Genomic DNA, 23,044 nt, shown 5'->3' with positions numbered 1-23,044 from the left:
AAGCTACAGAAATTCAAGACGTCACTTTGCAGTAGTCCTAGCATGAAACATCCGTCAGCGTGATGCCCCTGTATCTACGTATCGGATACTTACCGCATTTCCAGCAGGATTCAGAGCCCAGTTGGGGAACGCTACTGTTAGGCCCCCGGCACCCGCAAGAGCGAACTAAAATGATGCATAAGTGACCATCAAATTCACAGGTTGAGATTGGACGCACAGAGAAAATGAAGACGAAGATCTGCGCGCCGCCGTCCACAGCGGCTCCGAAGAGGTACTACAGAGTGCTGCTGTTAGCGCAGTCCAAAGGACATGCATGAAAACCTACATTGTACTTCCGGAACCACCCTGCACGGAATTTACGGATATAGAAGTGCGAGGCCAGTCCGACAACCATGATTGTGTTGACGTAGCCATTTGTGCCACCGGCAAGATCACCGACGTTGTCTTAGGGGCAACAGACGTGAGACGACGCAATGGAGCATACTAGGCAAAACGTACAGGCCAGCACGGACATGTTGATGAGCTTTAGCCACTCCCAGCGGTAGCGCTTGTACAGAACCCAGGGGACGATGGGCAGAGCAAGGCCGATGAGGACACCGAGGGGAACAATGAAGTACGGCCCATGAGGACCAACTGCACGGCCCTCGTTAGGAAAGTCAGATGGACATTGGTGACACTCCACGTACACATTTCCCTTCCGAAAGCGCCCCAGAGGATAGCTACGTACACGTGCGCATGAGACGATGCGGAGCAATACTAGATGCTACAAAACACGTACCGTTCGCATTGTACGACTGCACTTGCTGTCCGCTCCATAGACGTGTACCCTCGTTGGCCAGCTGCAACGCTCATGAGACGCTATCGCCAGAGTACCAGCCTCGCGTAGAACATACCAAAATCGCACGTTCATTCTTGACCACGGACTGCATAATGACGTCTATTAGTCAGGTAAGCATTGCGTAGCATCACAGGATGAGATTCGGTAAGACGCACAGTTAAGCAATGAGCCGACAATCGCCCCTGACATTTGTACAGCGAACGTTGTCTGTAACATGCTGTCAGTTTCTTCCGATTTATCAGACGGTCATCTTCAAGACACTCACCCTGGGAGGGACTAAGGAAACATGATCAGCCATCAGTCAAAGCAAAGACTGGCAATCAGACTTACGTTTGGTATATTGACCGAGCTTCAGGTCGCCAAGCATGCTTGCTGCCTGGACAAGCGTCTGGCTAGAGTAGAGCTCGAAGTACTTTCCATGGCATAAATAAGCACATTAAATTCTACACAAGCGTGAAAGCGCATACCATGTTCGCCTGCGAGGAGCCGGGAATCAGCGCCGAGCCGAGCATCTGGAACATCTCCGCAATGACGGGCGTGAACCTAATTGATGTTAGTCCCCAGTGAAACGACAGACAGTGCGAGCCGACGACTTACGCGGCAATGGCCCACATCGCGCCGTAGAACGGCAGGCATATGCCTGCGACGAGGAGTGCTACGATGAGTGCCCACCATGGGAGACTGCACGCAGGGGGCAACACTGCATGAGCGAACTGGTGTCCCAATGTAGGAATAGGGACACAACACACCCAGAATCCTCGGTGTACGAGCAGACCACTGTGCGAAATGTTAAGAAATGCCTGTAACGCATGCGGTCGGAGTGACGAACGCACTTGCTGTTATGAATGCTGCCGAGGAGTGGTGGTCAGAAAGACAGAAAGTAGGCGATGTGACTAGGTAACACACCTCCAATGATGACGGCACCATACCACCACATGGGCACTACGTAGGGACATGAGCCGCGAAACGCAGAAGTAAACGCAAGGTTACGCACCCTCTTTGTACATCTATGCAAGGTCATAAGCAACTTATTCGCGCTGATGAAGGGAGGTCGCACTCACCCGCATCCTCTGGTAGTGCAAATCATCTATCGGCTTGCGACGGAAGCTGGAACGCGCTGTGAGTCTCGCAGCCTCCAGGGCTACACAGCGCCGAGATGTAACGTACTAATCTAGGAAGGCACCTGCAATCTGTGCGCACGTGAAAGAATCCGCTGTCAGCGTCAACAAGACGAGATAAGGTTGAGACGTCAAACGCACATCTTTGCCGTACCACAATGCGATGTGCATGAAGCACGCGCCAATGGACATATTGACGCCAAGGTTATAGATCTGCAACGACCCGACGGCATGAGCGCATATCTGGGCGGACATGAATGAAGTGAGCGTACGACAGTCGATCCGCTAAGCCACGGCGTGCCGTAAATCGCGACTGCGGTGTGGTTGAGCGACTGATCCCTGTGGGACTGTCGGTGAGATAATACACATTGAGTGAGCCGCGGAGACACTAACGGGTTAAGAATAAGGGTTTGATTGTAGACAGTGCCGTTCTCGACTGTGGACGACATCGTAGTGAGACTCGTGTAGACTTCTACTCAGCGTACATGGTCACTTACAGAACCTGAAGGAATGGAAGCGTCAGTGTCAAGCAAGCAGGCCCCGTGGAAGGATCCCGGACTCACAGGTTTTGCGAGATGAATGGGAAATTCTGGGAGTGCCATACGTTCGCGGCAAAAATCGCAGGCAGGAGGAAGTAGTTGATCATCCAACCAACGTAGTTCGAGAGCTGCGTGGACAGTGGCGTGTAGAATGGGCTGCTCGTGATGTTCGCCCAGTCGACGCCAAAGCCAAGCAGACCCATGCCCTCGTTTGCCTCGGCGCCGCCGAAGATGTACGACACCCAGTCTGAGTTGCGCGCGCACAGGCACACAATGTTGAACGAGCCAAGCAGCGGCGCTATCCACTCCGGGAACCACTCCCACACGAACACCGCGCCCGTCACGACCCAGAAGAACCGCAGCCGTTTGCCCTGCAACATCTCACCCTTGTACCGGTGCAGTACGTCAAAGAGTCCGACGTAGATTAGGTTGTGCGGGTACAGCATGACGGTGGGGTACACCAGGAACGCCCCTACATGCGCAAATGTCAGTGGGAGAACGGGTACGTGCACGGATGCGACGTACGGAAGAGGCCGGCGAAGCCATAGCCAATCAGTTGGGATGCAAGGAGTGTGAAGATAGCATTTGCGGGCTGCGGCGCGCGGATATTAATGGATGCACACGTCCAGAGAAAATGGCACGCGACTCACATTGACCGTGATGCCGTAGAAGAGATCGTCAGAGGCAAAGACGAAGCATGCCTGAGCGGCAGTCCTAATAAAGAAAGTGTTGGTGTGATATTCAATCGAAAGTATCAGAGGGAAAAAGAGGTTGATCGATTTGCGTCAATCGATGCAAACACAGCGCCGGAGCAGTGGCTCATCGAATGCATGATTGAGCGCGTATCGCCCAATAGTGGGGGAACTGGCGTCGCTCCGCGAAGCGCGCCCATGCCCATTCCTATGAGCGCTAATACGTGCGGACGGTAGACCAGCTCCACGCTCTTAGCGTCAAGCAGATATTTAACTGACTGAACAAAGGGACAACTATGAGGAAGGTACATACGCAGCGGTATTGGCCATGATCTGTGCAGCAACATGCTCCTTTAGATCTGGTGGGCGAAAGAGATGATTAGGATCATTCAGCAAAATACGGGTGAGAAAGTTCTGCTCGGGGGAAGAACAGATGGGGAAATAGTGCGCCATGGTAAGCGCGTAGGAGGTGTATGCCCGAACTTGGCGACGGAACAAACGATGTTGAACTAGTACTCACTGAAGGGGCCTGGGTTGAGCCAGTTCCAGAACCAGTTATCACGATGCCAGCGGCTGTGAGGCCCGGGGATGGCGGCCTCAAAGAAACGACCGAGCATATACGCCAGCAGCTGGAGGAACAACGCTGAGACAGAGATGACCTGCGGTCGGAATTGCTAAGGGAAGCATGAGCCGGTGCTGCAGTACAGACGGCACACGACCACTCACGAAGAGCATTCCGAGCACGGCGCCGAAGACCGCGAGGCCCAGACCGGTGAACCACATGCGGAATGTGTGGATAGGCAAGTTTGGGTCGTCCTCGGAGCTGACGAGGGCACGCGAAAAGTCCTCGGCAGTCTCGAGGACCTTGTCTTCCTCGATTTCACCATCAGGCTGGGGGAAGTAGCGGTTTTGGCCCTCGAGCTGGAACTCTTGGCCGAAGCGGTACTGACTGCCAGTAGTGACAGAGGCGAGGTCATGGAGCTTCTCCTCGGAGGGGTAGTGAGAGCCGTCGAGGAAGTCTGACTTGTCCGCGGCGTAGCGAGCGAGGTCGCTACGGTCTAGCTGGGCGATGTACTGAGCGGCGTCGCGGGGGCCGACGGGCGCGAGCTCATGGTCCATGGGCATGGCGAGCGGGGCGCGACTGGAAGATCAGCACGGTCGGGAAAGAGGGAAAGCCAGAGGCCGCCTGAGGACGGCGGGAGATAAGTAGCAACGCGTAGAGACAGACGGAATCACGGGGAGGGGAGGTGCTAATCGCAGAGCCATTTGAGTCGTTCCTGAGTTCCTGACATGGCGATATGCACCAGTCGCGCGAAGCCCGTGCATATGATCGGTGCCGCATGCTCTCCCACAGTAGTGTCCGGCGTCTAGTCAAGAATGCTTCGAGAGACCTGCTTCTCGGGCCCTCCCGGCGTCCTTCTGCAGCCCATTCGCCTTTGGCCATCCCACGGAGCATAGCAGCGCATCACCCTGGGCGCACTCGCTGGCAGTCGACGGGCTCACAGCGACGACGCCCACGGCCGCATTGCTCTGCGCCTAGCCGCTTGGCATTCGCTCCATCCTTCCCCGCATACACTCAGCTGTAACAGAATAGCCGAGCACCCAGAGCGCCCAGCGGTCAGGATTTATTTAGCGCAGAATCTTTATTAGCGTCCTGTGTGACAGACGTGACACTGGATGGCGGCTTGCGAAAGTAACGTATCACGACAGCGAGACGAGAGGCATCATGGGCGCAAGCAAGCAAGTGGGGGGAGGGTGAATTCAAAGCTCTCAGCGAGAGCTCCTTGTATTTATACTCATGCTTAGACAGGCAAGAAGGAAATAGAAGCTGACGATCGACGGATCCCGACGAGACGTCTTCCAAGACTGCAAATGGAAGGCGGGTGCACTGCGTCATCCCAACGCTGGGCATCGCCTCTGACGGATCCCTTGTCAACGGCGTCATTGTTTCAAATTCGGCCAAAGCAGGAAGACACGTTTCTGTATTGACATTTACCACCTTTCGTCAATGTCACGCATGTGCACGGAATGTGACGCACACTAGTGACGGCTGGCTCTCCCCGCCCATGCACGCGACCTGCATGCATGGAAGCGAGCCCTCGTATGCATTCTCCCAGCAAACAATTCTCTATGCCTCCACCCGCCCGTCCTCCCTCCCGCCGTTCCACGATCAAGAAGCTCCCGCGATCAGTTTACGCATATCACGCAGTAATCAGATAAGATCGCGCACAGGAATAGTTAGAATGGCGAATCGCGAGTCGCTGTCTTCCATCACGCTCTTCCATCGCATCTGACCAGGTCTGATCTCGATGCACGAGACCGACGCCTCCAGATGTTGCGAGCTTCCAAACGATCCTCTGACGGCGAAAATGCCTGGATCGAATGCCCTGGTAACGGCGGCGCCGCGACCACCTCTAGCACGCGACCGTCTCCCGTTTCAGGTTCAAACGTCCAGGTTCGGCCTTGCAGTCTGTCAATGTATGCACTGTTCGAAGCTATAGAATATGATTCTGCGACCTCAGATGTGGACATAGCACCCACTTCGTTATGTGTATTGTGAATCTTTCATGTTGGGTATGTTCCTAGCCTTTGAACTGTCATATGTATGCTTCGGATCTACGATGTAGCGCGTCCCAAAAAAGAAATGACACATCATTCCAAGTCCGCGAGCAAACATACTTTCCCTCATGGACCGTCTCGCCATCACTAATACTAAGAACACACAGATGTGCGCACGACCGATGCATGGCAACGGCTCGCTGAGTCAGGTTGGGTAGGTATCCTCTCTGCTTGCGTCGGCGCCGCATATGGTAAACGACAACGGTGCTAACGGTACCTTACTTGCGGTAATCGCTCGAATTCGATAGCAGATATCATATCCCTCCCGTCGAGATGGGATTAGGCGGAAAGACAAAAGGGTAATAAGGGCGACGTGCATGGAAGACGCCTCCGCCAAGCTACGGTAGGTCGAGGTCGCTGATTCGCGCAACGCACTTCGCGATGATGGGCAACAGCAGCTACTGCTCGTTTCAACATTCCGCATCATATTCCATTCTATCAGCAACCCTCAAACTTTGCCCTCGCGGTGCTCTGGTTGTCGTTGTCTCGGCTGCTTCGCGTCCGTATCTCGCCTGCCAACCGAGACTCAGACTTGTCGAAGGTCTCAGGCTCTCACAGCAAGCTTCACGCACACTCACTCTCATCCAACTGCGACATGCCGCATCGGACATACCGTATCACTCAATGATGATCCGGCAGAAGGGCCAGAGAGGCCCACTGGCCGCCGACCGCCCCAAACGGGCGCAGGCCGCCGTCTCGAACCGATCGACCCACTGATGCGCGTACATGTTAGTACAGCGCTATCTCTTGATGCAGAAGCCGACTATGGGCTGCCAGCGTACTTGCCGAAATACAGGCACATTCTATGTTTGACTAGCGGATGACCCCCCTTATGTGCTCTTATATGGTGGTCAGGTAGCACCTTGTCACATCAATGTAACAGTGCCGATTTAAAGATCCACGCAGGGCCAGGGGACGAGCTCTTGCCCAGTGGGCTATGGCTCACAGGCCGTCTCGGGCACGACATTGCCTTCAGATCGCTTGGGAGAAGAGACTCCTCAGCGAGTCGTCCGTTCGCCCTGAAGGTAAGTAGGCATATGAGAACATAGGACTTCATATAATTTTGAGGGCAGCGGAGTGCTTGGTTGTTGCACCGTCTCAAACTTGGCGATCTATAGGGGCACCATTCATTGCTAGAACCATAATACCCGGACTTATCTGACAGTGTTAGGCCGCTTCGCACAATGGCGGAATCCGACGCCACTGGATATGTGCCTATCCAGAAAATATCAGTGTCAGGTACCACTCTGTATACCTACCGTATATTCTTATAGCTTTGCATCAGAGGCACAATCCGGTCGTGGTGGCTGGCGAGCCTTCCTTCTCCCGACGGCGTTTTGAGTGGAGGTTCAAAGACAAAATGCCACAGTCAGGCAGCACCGTCTCTCTGGTGGCGCCCCGGTCCCTCATGACACCAGTAGATTTCCAAGCTGTATGCCCATAGCGGATATCGAAACCTGGTCAATCGACGCATATACCGGAGTCGACCTGCCTTTGATGCTGGTCGGTCACATATTACCTCCCAACGGCCGTGTTTTGCTAGCAGTGCGCAAACACCGACTAAATAATGAGTGATTTTTACACCGGTCCCAAGATTATCGGAACCTGACCGCCTGTCATCCACCAAACGCCTACGCGGTATCCACAACCGCAGGGATCACCGCGACCTCAGGCGGCAACGCCGTCTCCGCCGCCTCCTCCACCACCCTGCTGGCTTGTGCCGCCAGCCCGTCGACCAGCCGCATCAGCTCCTCCGCCTCCTCCGTTAGCTGCCTGATCGTCCCCTTCCCCTCCACCTTCCCCTCCCCCTCCGGCAGACTGAGCCTCTCCACCGCCTCCCGCACCACCGCGTCCCACGTCGTGCCCTCCCGCCGCAGCGCCGCAGCGAGCTCGTCCTTGATCCGCCGCACCGCGCCGGGCCCGTCGTACCCGAAGCTCGTGTACACCTGCACCGCCGCCGCGCCCGCGCGCGCAAACTCCAGCGCGTCCGCGCCGCTCGCGATGCCTCCGCAGCCCACGACCGGCACGCGCGCGGGCAGCGCGCGGCGCAGCGCACGCAGCGTCGCGAGCGCGTACGGCTTCAGCGGCGCCCCCGACAATCCGCCCGCCTCCGCCTTGTTCGCTGTGCCGGGTGTTAGTGGCTGGCGGACACAGCACGGACGACGGCTACGCACGGTCTATGAGGTTGTCCGGCCGGCGCACGGTCGTGTTGCTCACGATGACGCCGTCGACAGCGCTGTTGCGCACGACCGCGGCGATGTCTGCGACCTCTGCCTCCTCGAGGTCCGGCGCGATCTTGAGCAACAGGCGCGGGCGGCGAACTGGCTCGCCCGAGGCCGACGCGGACGCGACGACCTCGTCACGCGCGCGCGTGACGCTGTCGAGCAGCGTCTGCAGTTGTTCGCGCCCCTGGAGTGATCTGTCAAAATAGGTGACCGATTGTGAGCTACAGGCACGCGCCACGGAGTGATCGCGAGCGTGAGCTTGGAAGCATGAGCGCGTCGTTATCTGCATGCCGAAAGAAGACAGCCCGGCGCCGCTGATCATGAGCGGCCAGACGAGCGCGAATGTCTCGTGGGAGCCTTGGGCGTGAGCGCACATGGAGGCGCAATCTCCGGTGATACGAGAAAGATAGCGCGCGCGACGGGAATAGGATGAGATGGAACGAAGCACTCACCGAAGTCCGGGGGTGTTCGGGCTCGAGACGTTGACGACGAGCACGTCCGCGTACGGTGCGAACGCATGCACGCCCGCGACGAAGTCGGCGGCTGAGTCTGCGGGGGACGTCTTGTTCTTGCCAAGGTTCACCGCTAGGAGCGCGCCCGGGCGGAGCGAGGCATGTGACGCTGCGTCAGGCTGTATGAACGGCGAGATGCGCGCGCGCAGTCGTGCGAGCACCAGCGTGTGTCCGTCCGATGGGAAACCGTATCGGTTAATCACTGCATCGTCGCTCGCGAGGTGGAACATGCGCGGGCGCGGATTGCCGGGCTGCAAGCGGAGACGGATTCAGTATGTGCACGAGGCGGAAGGAGCACGTGGAAAAGGAAAGTGGGGCAACAAACAGAGTAGAAAGGGAGAGCCTAATTTGGTATCAGGAATGATCCCGCACAACCTTTTGACTAGAAGCATGGGCTTTTGATGAAGCCGGAATCATTTAAGGGAGCATGTGCAGGTTTATACAGCATGCGCAAATAGGAAGGTGCATATGCACTGTCGCCACGTTACGCAACCAGAAGCGTACTAGAACACACGCGATGAGACTCCGGCAATGAAAGAGCTTCTAGCAGCGTTTGTCTCATAATTTTTAGAGTTGAGACCGAGTGGGAGAGTGCGCCACGAAGAGTATCAACGGATGTAGACACCGCGGTACCGCGCGGAATACGGGTGTGAGAGAACTTTTGCGCAGCATGCATCTCGCTCTAATTGATTCGAAGGGTGCCGCAAAGAACACCTACGGAAGTGGACGACCGTGTGTACCCGCATGTAGCGTGGTAATCTATAGTGAAACATACCGGTTCCAAAGATAACTCGAGGCCACCAAGACAGCGTCTCCATCTTACGTCTCATACCCAGTAGTGGCGCGATCAGGAGCCAGCCTACAAAGCCTGGGCATGAAAGAATATGGCACGGGTACAGCGCACGACGCTCTGAGGAGGGACATAACGCGCATACACCGGGAAGTACGCAGCACGTACAACATTCTAGTCAGCAAAACGTTGGCTTTGGGTTGGACGTCACAAAGTTGACGGACTAGTGTGTCAACGCTGGTTTATACGCCGACTCGACCTCGTAGAAAACAACCCAGCTCCATGAGGTATTGAGAGGAGGCTTCTTGCCTACAACATTGCGACAAAAAACCCCTTTGCTCCAGGACAAGGCCGCTCTCGGCCTCCACTGACCCTGAAATGTGTGCACGTGCCCTAACAGCCTACGAGAAAGCACAGACCGGTAGGCTGGTACTCGCACTCTCTCATAGGCCCAATACCACAACACTGACGAGCGCCGCTTCGCTCCTCGACCGTATGGACAAACATGTAGAGCTCACCTGCGGCTTCGGGGTTATGCTCCCGATCTCCACCCAGCCAAACCCGAGATCAAAGAGCCCTGCGACAGCGCTGCGCCTTCACATCAAGCCTGCACGCCCGGAGGACATTCACGCTCACCGTCGACAGCCTCGCCGTGCTTGTCGAAGCCCGCCGCGAGGCCGACCGGGTTCGCGAGCTCCTCGCCCCAGAGCTGCCAGCACAGCAGATCAGCAGATCAGCAGGTCAGCAGCGGCGCCGCATGCAGAGGCCGCGCGGGGACGCACCTCGGTCCTGAGCACCTCGTCGTCCGGCCGGGTGTCGCGCGGCGCCCACCCGCTCGCGAGGACGCGCACGGCGAGCCGGTGCGCGGTCTCCGGGTCGAGGGTGTGCCGGAGGACGGGGGTGACGACGTATCTGTGCAGCGCGGCGCGCGAGTCGAAGTAGTACGCGGCGAAGACACCGGTGGAGAGGAGGAGCGCAGAGGCGTACAGACCGGTACGCAGCGAGGAGGGGGGCGAGCGGGCAGAAGGGGTTACTGAGGACGTGGATGCATGGCGGTGAGGAGGCTGTAGCCGGGGCAAGCGGGGCTTCAGTCTGAGCATTAGGGCGACCGCAGGTGCTCTAGATCTAGGGCGGTCGAGATAAAGCAAGCACCGTTCGCAGACAGAAAGACAGAGTCGATGTATCCGGCGCTTACAACCCCTCCCCGCCACCTCGCTGCCACATGACCGTGGCGATCACGGGCGAAGGCGGGAACGATGACTGCAAGTATGTTGTGCAATGCGCTCAGGGAAATCATTCTCATTCAGACAAACAGTGGCGACGAGGACTACCACCATGACAACTCAAAGGCCTAGCATCACACCGTTTAAAAAGAAACATAACCTATTGACTTCGTGATGCTACAAAACATAGCGCCAGCATTCCGTCAAGAACCGTAATGCGAGTGAGACTAGAGCTACAAACATTGCTGCGAGTGCGAATGCCCGTGAACGTGAACGTGAATCATGTATGCAGATCAATGCAATGCGAGAGAAACAAATGGACCGTGGGTACTAGGCGTGGCTCCCGAACCACACTCCCTCCAGTCCAACGCGACAAGCGAGTTCAGTGCCTAGTTGCTGCCTGTGAGGCCGCCCGTCGCGCCCGTGGCCGCGATGCGCGACGTCGCGTCGGCCTCCGTCGCGCAGGTGATAGACGTGCCTGGGCTGTTCACGAGCGGCAGCGCGAAGCACGAGACACCCGTCCCGCAGCTCTGCGTCACGTACGCGCCGTCGACGCACTGCGCAAAGGCCCCGCCGACGCACGCGTCCGTGCCCGAGGTGCACGACGAGCCCGCCGTGAGGCTCGCGAACTGCGCGTTCAGCTTCTGCGCGGCCTGGCCGTTCGAGAGCTTGAAGCCGGAAGAAGACGTGGAGGCGGTGGAGCTAGCGGCGGCTGAGGTGGCGACAGAAGTAGCGATGGCCTCGCCGCCGGTGGCGGACGCGGCACCGCACGAGTTGTCGTCAGTGTCGTCGCCATCGTCGCCGGTGGCGGAGGCAGACGCAGAGACTGCAGACGCCGTCCCGGTTGCGGTGGCGCTCGCGGCGTTACTGCCCGTGTTCGTGGAGGTCGTGCCGGTACCCGGGTTCTGCGTGATGTCGACGAGCTGCGCGCTATCGGTGATGGGCCCCGACGGGTTCGCGGGGCAGGAGCCGAGAGGGGACAAGGGCGCGCTGAGGCCGAAGGGAATCGTGCCTGCTGCGCCGACCGCGAGGCCACCGACGAACTGGTTCTGGTTCGCGCTCTGGAACTGGCACTGGTACAGGCCGTTCAGCTCGGTGTTGTTGGGTGCCTGCTGGCAGTAGGGCACCGCGAGGGAGTTGGGCGTGTTGCGCGGCTGCTGCACGAATATCTGCGCGAGCGTGATCATGTCCTGGTTGTTGTTGAGCTGCTTGGCAAGGTCGACCATAGAGTCGGCGGCGTTCTGCTGGTCGCAGACGCCCGCGGCGATGAGTAGCGTCTCAAACGCGTTCACGGAGACCGTGTTGCACTGGGAGCCTCCGCCGGCGGTTTCCTGTGGTTGGAAGAAACGGTTAAGGCAAGCGCGGAGAGGAGGCAGTTGGGACATACACATGCAGCGACCCACTTGGTCGTCGAATCTGCGATCGTCTGGGCGATGCGCTTCGTGAAGGGCAAACCGTGCACATGGACGGCAGCCACGGAGACGGCAATGAGGAACTTGGTGGAGAGCTGAACCATTATGAAGTGTTGGAATGGGCTCGAGGAAAGACTGGAGATGCTGTGGAAATGCAAGGACAGAGAGTGAGGAAGCAACTCCGAGATGAGGGGAAAGGCTATGAATGAGTGAAGCCGAGAGGGAAAGTAGGCACGAGCGCAGCTCGGGAGAGGCGTGCAACGTCGGTTGGAGAGAGAAGAGGTGAGTGGGGGAAGGAGCTCGGCCTACGGACCTTTATATACGCAAGAACAGATGGGCCATGGGGGCCACCGTGTCAGCGGATCGCGATGCATTGGGATTGCGCAGACAATGGTGGCTTGGAACGGGTGGCTGTTACCCGTGATTGGCTTTGGCTGTCGAATACAATTCCAAGAATAAGACTGTCAAAAGCAAATGGCAAGCAGGTGGCAGAGTTTGCCGACAAAGCGCGAGGAACAACAGCGGCCGTAACAATGGGAACCCTTCCGCTTTCAGTCCGTCGCCCTGGCAGCCGATCAGGCATGTGGCGAGGCGCCTGTCTTCACCTGCTTTTCGCTCTTCGCTACTCGTTGTGGCGGACAACTTTGCCTAGTCGCGACAGTGCCTACTGCTCACCGGAGGGCAAGCTAGGCTAGTCGGATAGGTCGTCACTCAGCCACTACGACTGTGATCGGCTTCAGCTGGTAAAGAAAACCTACGATGTTCACTCATGGTCTGCTCACCAAGTAGCGCATGGTCGTTGCTCTCGCGCCATGGACACCTCGCCTCGACCATACGATCGCAGGTTATCTGCGGCTCTCGAGCTCGACTGTTCTACCCACAACGTCACGGATGGTTGCTCGCCGAAACATCACGAAACATCAGCAGATTGCGTATGTTTCTAGCGACGGACGGTGACCGGCGTTCCCGTCCCACTGTTGGACTACAGGACTACATGTCAGATTGACATCAGCCAAGTTCAGCTGGACAGACTCTTATGTTCGCATCACAATTCAATGTCAGCCCCAGATCCAGGATATTATCAGGTGCAGACCGCAGTCGTTGGTGGTGTGAATCCGTGTGCGAAAGGTGGTGTAGCCCATTCCCCTGTCTCGAACACTCTAATCGTCGGGGGCGTCCGCAGAGGTTATAAGGACCATAAGCATGTTCCGTATGTGTGCTGCATTCTAAAGACCTGATAAACTTTGTCCCACTTTCCGGCCTCCGTGAATGGGGACTATTCTCTCGTAGCGTGGTACGCCGTGTGTCCATACAAGAGGAAACCGTCAGTTAGCATTACCATGCAATTGTACGTAAATATCACCGTTGCACGGCAAAACATAGCAGAATAAGCAACACAACCCGATAATCATACGGCAACCAGCACGGTGTAATCAAGAGAGACAAGTGAAGATGCGGCCTGCAGCGCATGGCTCAGCTCGGCCATGTCATCCCATTCAAGTTCAGGGCGTCGCTGTGCATCGCGGAGTTCGGATACGCAGCACCGAGCTGGGAGTCCGTGGGCTCGCCCATACCCTGTGGCTGCATCTGCTCGCCCTGTGGCGGCGGCGCGAACAAAGCGGCCGAGTTGAGGATGACGTTCCGGAACGTCTGCGCCGAGAGCGATGAGTGCGACGACCAGAACGTGTCGTATGTCATGCCCGAGCCCTGCGTCGGCGGGAAGTTAAGCATCGCGGGAGCCGGCGCCGGAGATGGCGGCGCGGGCGCGGGTGCAGGTGCGGGCGATCCCTGTGGGCGTGTGGTCGCGGGCGCGATGGGCCGGAACTGCGGGTGCTGCCCGGGTGCTTGGGGCTGCCGCCGGCGTCGCCGCTGCTGTTGTCCCTGCTGTGCGTGTGGCGACTGTTGTGGCTGCTGCGGTGGTTCTGGTAGATGTGGTGATACAGTGTGTCGTGAGTTGGGACCGTTGGGTGGTGCAGTGGGCGGAGGGGAATATGGGATTGTCGGAGGCATGCTACTGGGAGTATGCGAAGGGTGGGCGTAGGCGAAGCTCTGAGGGGGCATTGCGGGAGGGTACCCAAATGGTGGAGGGGCAGCCAGCTGAAATGCTGCAGCAGATGAACTTGGTGTTGAGGGCGTAGCCACACTTTGGGCGTGCGCCACAAAATGTCCGTTACTACCAGTCCCGATCGAAGGCCCGCCAATCTGAGCCGCCCCCACCGTACGTAGTTGTGTATGGGATTGGTAGATAGGTGCCAGAGACACTGTGAGAAGTAGCATGAAGTCAGCACATATTTGGAGTGGTAGGTGACAACTAACCTGAGGCCTGGGGAGGAAAAGGATCGGTGCCCTGGCCGGCGGTTCCTGTAAACTGAGAATCAGGCAGGATGGCATGTGCGGGAGGATTCAGCCTGGGCTCGTTCACGGGTGAGAGGGTATTCGACGTAGATGATGCTGACGCCAAGCTCAATCCTGCGGTTCGACGTCCGCCGGCAGGGATGATCGGCGGTGGTCGATGCATATGGGTATGGCGAAAGTACAGGTTCTCCACTTCGTTCAGGTTCTGTCGTTGCTATATACGAAGGTTATAAGCGTGCGTAGCAAGAGATCTGTGTCATGTGTACACACCCATCCGTGCTCGACCTTCAGTCTTGCGTACTGCAGGCGCAGGCGCAATTGTCCAGATAGCTAATGACAGTCCGTACAAGAGAAGAAGTGTTCGGATCAGCCTTTGTAGTCAGATTGCATTCAAAGGCATAAGTGAAAGGATGCTCTCACGGACATAGTTCGCCTTCGCTCTTTCCGGTGTCATTTTGCGATGTCGGTGGTTGGCGTGAGGTACCCCGGATTGGGGGAGGGAATGTTCTGTCATCTATCAAATGTCCTTTTGAGGCGAGAGCAGGATTCAGGATTTGAGAGGTTGCTCCTGGTTCCGCAGAAAGAATTAGTGTCGCGGTAGCTTCAGCTGCATTGAAGCTGCACGCTGATTCCGCCCGTCGCGGCAGGCGTGTTTAGTCACCTGATTTGCCGCTCGGCAGCCCCTGCTGTATCCGCAGCTAGTCATAATGCTGATAATACGCCAAGTGAACGTCGGCCCAATGGTCTAGTAGTATGATTCGCGCTTCGGGTTTTTCGTCCGCGTGCGCGAGGTCCCGGGTTCAATTCCCGGTTGGGCCCCTCCAGGACATTAGCTTTTGTTGTAGCAGGACGTCATGTGGTAAACCTCCTACAAGCCATGTCTATAACCCTCTGTGAATGAGTTTTGCCAGTCTCGTATCACCCAGTCCTCGGTGGGCAGTTGAGGGGAATAAGGTTGATCGGGTGGCGGACGTCTAATCACGTGACATGATACAGTTGCTATATACAGCACATGTTCTGAAACATAGCGTTTTCCAAACTTCTAGATTGAAGCCCCTGAACCTCCCACCGAGGACTGGGTAGGAGACTGCTCTTATACATGTTGTACATTATCAACTCAAAAAGCATTGGCAATGTTGTCCATACATAGTCGATGAGCGCTCTGACACATCCTAGGTCAATTCATGACCCACTCTCTGATGGCCTGACATCCGCCAATTTCTGGATGCAGGAGTACAGCTGACAGCCAGTGCTGCAGCAATCGCCTTCGGTGGTCGAGGAAGGTAGGTCGGAATTTCGCCCAAGGGGTCTTGGGCGGGAGGTGGGGTACGGAGTGATGCTGGTCCTCCTGTGATGTTACAACGAGGTGTTAGCGAGTGTATTTTGCGACCTTGACAACAGTGCTCACAGGTAATGTAGCGCGTAGCCTTGCATAGAGCTCAGCGAAGGCACTGTACCGCTTATGCACGTGGATCATGGTGCCCTGGGATTAGTCAGTATACTGTCTTCGCACTGCAAGAAGCGAAAGCACCTCCTTTGTCTTGATGGCGCAGTCATATACTTGGCATACTGTCAGTTTTCCAATTAAAAATCAAGAGTGATCCGTGCACACCGATGTAAGCTCCACCACGCTTGTCGCCGACGCTCGTCCACCCTACGACCTCGACTTCACGAGCAAAGGCCTGACTCTCGCCTGTGTTGTCGGCTAACCATATGTCTCGTGAGAATACTGAGGGTGCCTGGACTGGAGAATGCGAACGAGACGATGGAGTCTGTACCGGCGACTAGTTTTGGCCATGAGAATAGGCGAACAAGCAGACGCACATGCTCTCACATCGCAGAGCTCATCGTACAAACGGGCCTCCTCTTCGATGTCAATCTTGTCCGGGAGTATCTCTAGCAAACCGTGTGCTTTCTCAGATGGTCTGGGAGTTGCTGGCGAAGATGGAAAGAGTTCCTCGTCCCGGGAAAGACTTGAAGGATCGCGAGACGCCATGGCACAAGCCAGGGATGTTTAGCACGGCGATCGGTGTTGCTGACTCGGGGTATATGCGGCCATGAAAGTCATTGAATCCAGCTGGCCGCAAGCAGATATCTCGGTGAGTTTCGCTCTGTGCCGTCGTCGCTTTGTTGGTCGAAGTAACGATGAAGTTGGTCGGCCCTACTCATCGAGACATGGCAGCGGGCGTCTAAGCATCTCGCATTTCTCTCTTGTACTATTCAGCAAACACTGATCTGCCATGCTACGATCCAAAAACGCAACTCAAAAACGCATCTCCTGTATCGTACTGCTGTGGCTACTGACTGGTGACTACTCTATGGCAACCATACTGGCATCGTGTTGATGGGTTTTAAAAGCACCGGCGCCTCAGCTTCGACAGACTGGAATTAGTGTTGTTTTCATTCCTGCTTTGAGTGGTTGGCCAAGCTTCAGAACCTAAGGTTTTTGTTCAGAATAGTAGCTCGAGTTTCCGAAGACCACAAAAGATTCTTCGTGGATTGCGCGACGCGTCCCTCCTTGCATTCAGTGCGGTTTCTCGCTGGCTACACGACCTATCTCTGCCTCGGGCCACGCGCGAGGTGTAATGCACGAGCCATGCAGGCTAACACCCTCGTTGGTCGTGTTGAATATGAATTGGTTGCACACTGCCGAGACAGGCAGGTGAGTTCAGTCGAGTCATAGCAGAAATGTTCTCAATGCCAGTCTTTCGTTTCATACTTTCACACTGGCTGTCCAAGTTTCATGTGCGTTTCATTTACTTAGTATGCAGAGAGCGCCCGGCGACCTATTTTCGTTTAGACACGGCATTCCTTCCGAGCATCTTCGAGGCCTCGTTGGGGCCTCGTGCGCGAATATACTCTTTTTATATTAGCTGGTGGACGCAGCACGCCGTCGCATTCGCTCGCCGCCACTCGTCCATCCTCTGTAATCTCAAGCCGACTGCAACCATGTCAGACTACTCTCGAATGCAAGAACAGGACCCAAGCCTCCTGTATGTAGACGACGCAGGACGTTACCCGACAAGCCCCCGTCCTCGCCCTCGTCAACGATCTCATGCGAGCAACCCGAGTGTCCAGCCCAGCTGGAATTCCAACTTCTTTCCTCCGCCGAACCCGGCATTCCTCACACCCCAAACACCTATGCCAACATACATGCCCGTGCAATCCCCACCGCCTTCGCAAGGCAGGTCGGTCAGCACGTCTCAGCAGCCCTCCTCGCAGGTCATGGAACCCGTCTCCGTGCAGACCCCAGAGGAATACTACCAGGAGCCACATTCTTTCCAGTATCAGGACCAAGACCAGGAGCCGCGGTATCAAGATCAGGAGCAGGAGTATCAAGATCAGGAGTACACGGAGCAGAGTGCGGAGCACATGGACTTCACTGCTGGAGATATTGAGGCGGGCCAGCAACAGAAGAGCAAGATGGGCTTCGTCGGTGGTTTCGTCACCCAGCTCAAGAACCTACCCAAAGCAATCACTCGAAACCCGCTGCGCGAACGCAAAACGCTCAGGAAGGGGCCCACTGTCCTTTACAATTTAGATGACCCTGCACCGCGTTACGAAGGTCCTGGGCAACCTGGGCCGTCGAATGTGCAATACGTAGACGCCATGAACATGCCGTCGGGGCCGCCGATGTCTGACCCAGTCTCGTACGCGGATCCCAATGATGAGCAATTCACCGATGTCCACCTCGACAATCCTCATAGCGAGGAACACATCCCATCCCACAATGGCATACCTGCGCCGGCTCCGCTAGGCAGCCCCGTCCCTGTCGAGCCACGACTCACCGCCGACTACGCTAAGATGGAATCGCCCGTGCGCACCGCGCCGCCCGACGACTCGTTCAGCGCGCACATCACGCGCATCCATAATTTCCTTGTCGACCTGAAGAACCTGCCGTGGTTCTCGCCGCGCGTTACGATCGACTACTATCCCGAAAAGTCGCCGCGCGCGCGCGACCCGAAGGTGAAGTCGGGTTCATGGTACACGACGCGGGAACATCAGCAACTCGACCTGCTCGAGACCCCAGCGACCCGCAAAGCAGAGATCCCACGCAGCTACGATGACCATTCGCTGCGGCGGCCGCGGACCCCTTCGGCGCTGTCACACGGAGAGAGCAGCTGCCCGTCGGCGCGCCGCCAGAGGAGGCACACAGGCAGCTCGCGCAGTCATGCCATGTCGTCTCCGGTGTCGTCTCACGGGCGCAGACAGTCGCACTTCAGCAACAACGGCGCACAACCCGTGTTCCTATTCCCATCTCCTGTTGGATCTCCTCATTTGCCCCATATCTCGTCTTTGAACGGCCTTATGGGCGACCTCGATGGCAAGAGCCCTATCCAGATGTATATGGTGCCGGCCGGCTCACCGGTGATGATGCGGCATTTATCCCCACCTCCTGTCTCGCACCCGCCGACCGCAATTCAATTCTCCAGCATGTCCTCAACAGGCCCGCTTTCTAATGCGGGCGATACTAGCATGGCAAAGTCATGAGTGCACCTGGGCGTTCAGCGTTCAGCGCTCAGACTTGTGCTGGCAACAGGTACCGCTCAAACCGCGCTGTAGGAATCCGCACATTTTGTTATAATATGGGACAACAGTATTTACTATCACTTATTGTCTCTCCTTCAATGTCAGTCGTTTCAGTTTCGACCAGGCTATGATATCCCCGGTGGTATTGTTCGCCGATTGACTTCACCAGCCTCTAGTCCAAATTGGAATAGCTGATCATAAAAGCCTGGGCTGACCGCAACAACGGGCTTCCTTCCTTAGTCGTCTGTCTGCTTTCCTCGAGCTTTCCTTCGTCTAATTGGCTAGTCATGGACAGCTTCCGAGGGAGTCGGACGAAGCTGGACGAGCTCACGCGAACTGATTTCTGGTTTGCAGATGGCAACATCGTTCTTGTTGCAGAGCATGCGGCTTTTAAGGTCCACTGTGGTCAACTACAGCGCCACTCGGAGGTTTTCCGCGACCTCTTTTCAATCCCACAACCGCCGGATGAGGAGTTAATTGACGGTTGTCCCTGGGTCGAGTTGCACGACTCTCCATATGACGTCCTAAATCTGCTCAGCGCGTTGTATGACGGTCTGTAAGTAATGCACTCTTCGCCATGCTCAGCCGGAAGGGAGCTGACTCAACGTCGAAACTCACAGCTATTTCACCAAGTCATCTGCTGTGGCTTTCCCTGCTATTGCCGGTGTCTTGCGTCTCTCTACCAAGTACATGATAGAGCACCTCCGCCAACGTTGTCTGGCGCGCTTACAGCTAGACTGGCCTTCCACCCTGGTCGGCTGGGACAATCGCGAGAAGCAAGCTACGGACTGCTTTGGACGCTACATTCCTCGCGAGAGCTTTCCTCATCCCATTCTCGTCATCCAACTGGCACGCGAGCTCGCTCTCGACGAATTGCTTCCTGCTGCTTTCTATGATGTCTCTCGCTATGGACCTCGTAAAATCGTCGCCGGAACTACCGCGCCCCAGCGAACTCTGCCTGTGATCCCAGGCTGGCCAACGACCTCGCTTCCTAAGCCTTCGGAAGAACCCGTGCGCATCACCCTATCCCACGAAGAGCTATACACAACCCTCGTCGGTCGCGAGGCGGGCCAGCGTTATCTCGCTGCTTTCATCGACAAAGAGCTCAACTCGCGAAGCATATCTGCCGCTTGCACCAACCAGACCCACGACAGCGGACGCGTCTGCCGCGAGTCGTTCTATTTCATCATGCTCAACATCCTACGATCGGTGGGCGGCATCGCATGCGGTCGTGATGCAGACCCCATGTTCAGCCTCGTGCAAGCGGTGGAGATGCTATCCCGAACCGACTTCTCTGATGGCGTCAAGCAATGTGGACTGAAGATGTGTGTAGCGTGCAAGATGGATTTCGCCGAGTCGGTCTCAAAGGCGAGGCTGGAGGTTTGGGATCAGATTCCTGTATGGTTCGGATTGGTACAAGCCAAGCCCGATCAGAGCTCCTAGAGAACACAGGTATATGACTCGAATTGTATTGTACGGCTGAAATTATAGTGTGACGCCCCTGCCGACGATGAAGTTTGGCGCAAGATGGCACCCAGTTTGTTCATCGGAGACGAGTGATGCATCTGGAGCCGCAGGTTAAACCTCTGCCTGCACGGTGTCTGGGGTGTTGCAAACGAGTTGGCTTGAGCCTTGCTGCCCTTGAACTCCGCATCGCGTCGCGTCACAGACACGTGCATGAACCCTTATGTTACGCTCGCTACTAACTAAATGGGCCATAGCGAGTTGTCACTGCCCGTCGATGTCTACGTAAATGCTGCGCTGGCAAGACGCTGGACGCGCGTCACAAGAAGCATTCTCCTTTGATTTGCACCGGTCATCACAGCTGTACGGCTGACAGTGGAATTCTACCTTACAACTCAAACGGTAACAGTAAGTTATAGCTGAGCAGACTTCAATGGGAGTGCATACAAAGACCACTCATCAATGTTGTGGATAGTGGAGGACGAGCGAGCAGAAGAGCTGTTTGAGCGTATGGCGCGTCGTCCCGGCCTCACAATCGTTTCATCTGGCTGAGACATAATTTGCAGACAACAGGACGAGTAAAGATTAAACACCTGAAAGACGGGAATATGCGACTGGGGAAGGCTAACGTGAGTCCACGAGTAGCCGAAGCCGTCCGCTCCCTCACAGGTTTATCACGGATACACTCACATGCTCACAGGATGAGGTAGAGAAGTTGCGCAACAAATATTCAAAGGCCAAAGAAGCGAAGAAGGACTTACGGAATGTATGGAGCATAGTATCGGCCGTCAGAACAAAGGGGAGACTGACCATTGTATCTCTCAGGAACTGGATGAAGCTCTGGCTTAACTTGAGAAGGCCAAAGAGGTGACCATTCATCACGATGCTGCCATAGGTCATGAATGAAAGTGTTGCGTTAGAATTGTGTTTCTCTAACGTCCCAATTGAAGACGGTTCAGAAACAAAAAGACAGACTCAACGAGGTACTGTTTATTGCTTACATCAAATGTCACAGACGGCTCATAAGTATTCATCAGAAACTCGGCAACGGTGATGCGAAAAACATCATCGACGTATTACGCGAGATGTCCCTCAACGATGTTTAAGTGAGCGATTTCTCATTTGGTTGGCTCAAGTCATCGACATTCCGACGTCGTGGCTACCTAGTATTCAAGACTTGATGGTTGACAACCAATCACAGGGAGAGTACCGGAAGTACTATCATTACATGAAGGGTTGGGTGCCGATATTTGATCGTCCGGAAAACGCACATCTCGTGCCTTGTATGCACGATGTACCTACGCTGGGAGTTGAGGTATGTGCATCTCACGTCGTAAAGGTGCCCTACTTAGGGACAATTTGGCTACAGGCGATGAAGGCCCTTCGGTATGTCTGAAGTCTTACTTGAAGTACGACATCTCACGACTGGCGCCTAGTTATCCAGGCATGGCCGCCATTCGTGAACGCTACGTTTGGATAACAGATCAACATGTAATAGTGGTGGAACCTCTGTACAAATACGATTCCTCGACTTCCTCGTGTGTCAAGAGGACGCCGGAATGGCAGAACTGGATCGATCAGATTCGCGAAGTATTCGTGCAAGACCAAGAAGGTGGAGATTGGAGATATGCCGGGAGGTACAAATTCACACAGTTTCCCGTGTTGCTGCGTAAACAGGCGAGGGCGCTAGATCCATCTGTGAGTCACCCACAACAAAGGTATAAATTTCAAATTAACTTGCATAGATCCTGAAAGCTCTGACAAGAGTAACTATGAGCGATGGTGTTCCCTCACACTTTAGGTCCCGAGTTCATAAAGAGTACAAGTATGGCAACGTCGCCGTCGCCTGCGTCGGGATTCAGTGCGTTGGCTACAGCAAGGAGTTGCTGGATCTACTACTCGTGGACTACCATCCAAAGGTCGTGTCTCAAGAGGACCCCTCGACGTCACGAGACCGCAACGACGATCGACGTGACTCTGCATCCGGCGGCCCTGCAGCACTGAATATTGATGCCGATGAACCTTCGTCGTCGAATCCTGTGACTATTGCGGCTTCCGAAAAGTCCAGGCGTAATGGTTCCAAGAGAAAGCATGTTGCTGAAGAAACAGATGCTGGGACTCTCAGAGCCAAGAGCAAGAGCAAGAATAAGCGCTCCGAGGGGGGTTATGAGTACTGCAGTGGGCAACACCAATATGAACGGCGTCAACAAAGCGAACGCTAACGATAACAAGGTGAAGGGGAAACGCTGGAAGGAGTTCCAGCTACGGCGCAAGGCTTCAGCATGATGAACAGCACGTCGTCTGTAAGTCGCTCCTGCACACGATCCTGCTCAAGGCTGAAGCGCTGAGCTTGAGTACACATAGATTGTTTTGGAAGGCTTCCTACAACTGGGTCGGACCATGCTTCTCCATTTGATCTGACTCTAGTTCGATTCATGCTGCATTTGCAGCTTTATAATTCGTTTGACCTTGATATGTACTCTATACTTACACCTTATGCCCTAGTGCCATATAGCGCTCTCGTATCTTTGAAATGATGTCGACCTGACAATTGCTGGCCATTGTGTCTGTGTGCAGCACTACAAATGCTTCATAAGGCGAGCAACTCACTGACGGGCGTGTCCTGTAGTATACTGACAAATGCTCAGCCGTCTAGCCCCATGAAAAATACCGACTTCGTGATTCACAAGTTGTGCGAGTACAGACCTCGGTTGTTTGTCTGATACC

At 55.7% G+C, this 23,044-nt stretch overlaps 6 protein-coding genes and 1 non-coding gene across 7 annotated transcripts; 2 read left to right on the top strand and 5 right to left on the bottom strand.

The window, feature by feature from the left end:
* Positions 1–54: 54 nt before the first annotated feature.
* POSPLADRAFT_1179479 (hypothetical protein) lies at positions 55–4,380 on the bottom strand (the record flags this gene model as incomplete). Its single annotated transcript, XM_024488671.1, has 24 exons — positions 3,914–4,380; positions 3,708–3,861; positions 3,501–3,546; positions 3,146–3,209; positions 3,021–3,087; positions 2,520–2,967; positions 2,350–2,415; positions 2,229–2,295; positions 2,087–2,169; positions 1,900–1,963; positions 1,833–1,845; positions 1,743–1,780; positions 1,436–1,551; positions 1,306–1,381; positions 1,169–1,250; positions 1,104–1,114; positions 994–1,045; positions 894–937; positions 779–839; positions 687–719; positions 499–633; positions 326–444; positions 218–274; positions 55–165 (listed from the first exon to the last, which is right to left on the bottom strand). The coding sequence occupies exons 1-24, from the start codon at positions 4,310–4,312 to the stop codon at positions 55–57; spliced, it is 2,406 nt and encodes an 801-aa protein (XP_024340659.1). The 5' UTR covers positions 4,313–4,380.
* A 2,832-nt stretch (positions 4,381–7,212) lies between these two features.
* On the bottom strand, positions 7,213–10,433 carry POSPLADRAFT_1045037 (hypothetical protein; the record flags this gene model as incomplete). The annotated part of the gene is made up of 7 exons (XM_024478666.1): positions 7,213–7,263; positions 7,513–7,928; positions 7,981–8,225; positions 8,484–8,794; positions 9,852–9,910; positions 9,970–10,042; positions 10,116–10,433. 7 exons carry the CDS (start codon positions 10,431–10,433, stop codon positions 7,213–7,215), a joined length of 1,473 nt encoding a protein of 490 aa, XP_024340658.1.
* Positions 10,434–10,701: 268 nt separating this feature from the next.
* POSPLADRAFT_1039206 (hypothetical protein) lies at positions 10,702–12,227 on the bottom strand. Its single transcript, XM_024477504.1, has 2 exons — positions 11,944–12,227; positions 10,702–11,887 (listed from the first exon to the last, which is right to left on the bottom strand). Exons 1-2 carry the CDS (start codon positions 12,070–12,072, stop codon positions 10,946–10,948), a joined length of 1,071 nt encoding a protein of 356 aa, XP_024340657.1. The 5' UTR covers positions 12,073–12,227; the 3' UTR covers positions 10,702–10,945.
* Positions 12,228–13,441: 1,214 nt separating this feature from the next.
* POSPLADRAFT_1136680 (hypothetical protein) lies at positions 13,442–14,777 on the bottom strand (the record flags this gene model as incomplete). Its single annotated transcript, XM_024484712.1, has 4 exons — positions 13,442–14,229; positions 14,285–14,537; positions 14,594–14,623; positions 14,748–14,777. 4 exons carry the CDS (start codon positions 14,775–14,777, stop codon positions 13,442–13,444), a joined length of 1,101 nt encoding a protein of 366 aa, XP_024340656.1.
* Positions 14,778–15,057: 280 nt separating this feature from the next.
* On the top strand, positions 15,058–15,142 carry POSPLADRAFT_t54. Its single transcript has one exon. It is a non-coding gene; the product is annotated as a tRNA-Pro (tRNA).
* A 358-nt stretch (positions 15,143–15,500) lies between these two features.
* Positions 15,501–16,319, bottom strand: POSPLADRAFT_1045034 (hypothetical protein; the record flags this gene model as incomplete). Its single annotated transcript, XM_024478665.1, has 5 exons — positions 15,501–15,671; positions 15,732–15,806; positions 15,855–15,883; positions 15,936–16,107; positions 16,158–16,319. 5 exons carry the CDS (start codon positions 16,317–16,319, stop codon positions 15,501–15,503), a joined length of 609 nt encoding a protein of 202 aa, XP_024340655.1.
* A 953-nt stretch (positions 16,320–17,272) lies between these two features.
* POSPLADRAFT_1045033 (hypothetical protein) lies at positions 17,273–22,733 on the top strand (the record flags this gene model as incomplete). Its single annotated transcript, XM_024478664.1, has 13 exons — positions 17,273–18,807; positions 18,922–18,953; positions 19,139–19,409; positions 19,474–20,178; positions 20,679–20,725; positions 20,891–20,946; positions 21,018–21,083; positions 21,519–21,632; positions 21,687–21,703; positions 21,754–22,015; positions 22,063–22,495; positions 22,550–22,620; positions 22,653–22,733. 13 exons carry the CDS (start codon positions 17,273–17,275, stop codon positions 22,731–22,733), a joined length of 3,690 nt encoding a protein of 1,229 aa, XP_024340654.1.
* Positions 22,734–23,044: the final 311 nt, after the last annotated feature.

This window comes from Postia placenta (genome assembly GCF_002117355.1).
Source record: "Postia placenta MAD-698-R-SB12 unplaced genomic scaffold POSPLAscaffold_4, whole genome shotgun sequence".
NCBI lineage: Eukaryota > Fungi > Basidiomycota > Agaricomycetes > Polyporales > Adustoporiaceae > Rhodonia > Rhodonia placenta.
This window is presented reverse-complemented; position numbering and strand designations above follow the sequence as displayed.

Excerpts from the sequence above, each read along its gene's own strand:
- POSPLADRAFT_1039206 (XM_024477504.1), bottom strand. The coding sequence starts at position 12,072 with ATGGTTCAGCTCTCCACCAAGTTCCTCATTGCCGTCTCCGTGGCTGCC. Across the intron at positions 11,888-11,943 it reads CCAAGTGGGTCGCTGCATGT|GAAACCGCCGGCGGAGGCTC; the intron begins GTATGTCCCAAC and ends TTCCAACCACAG.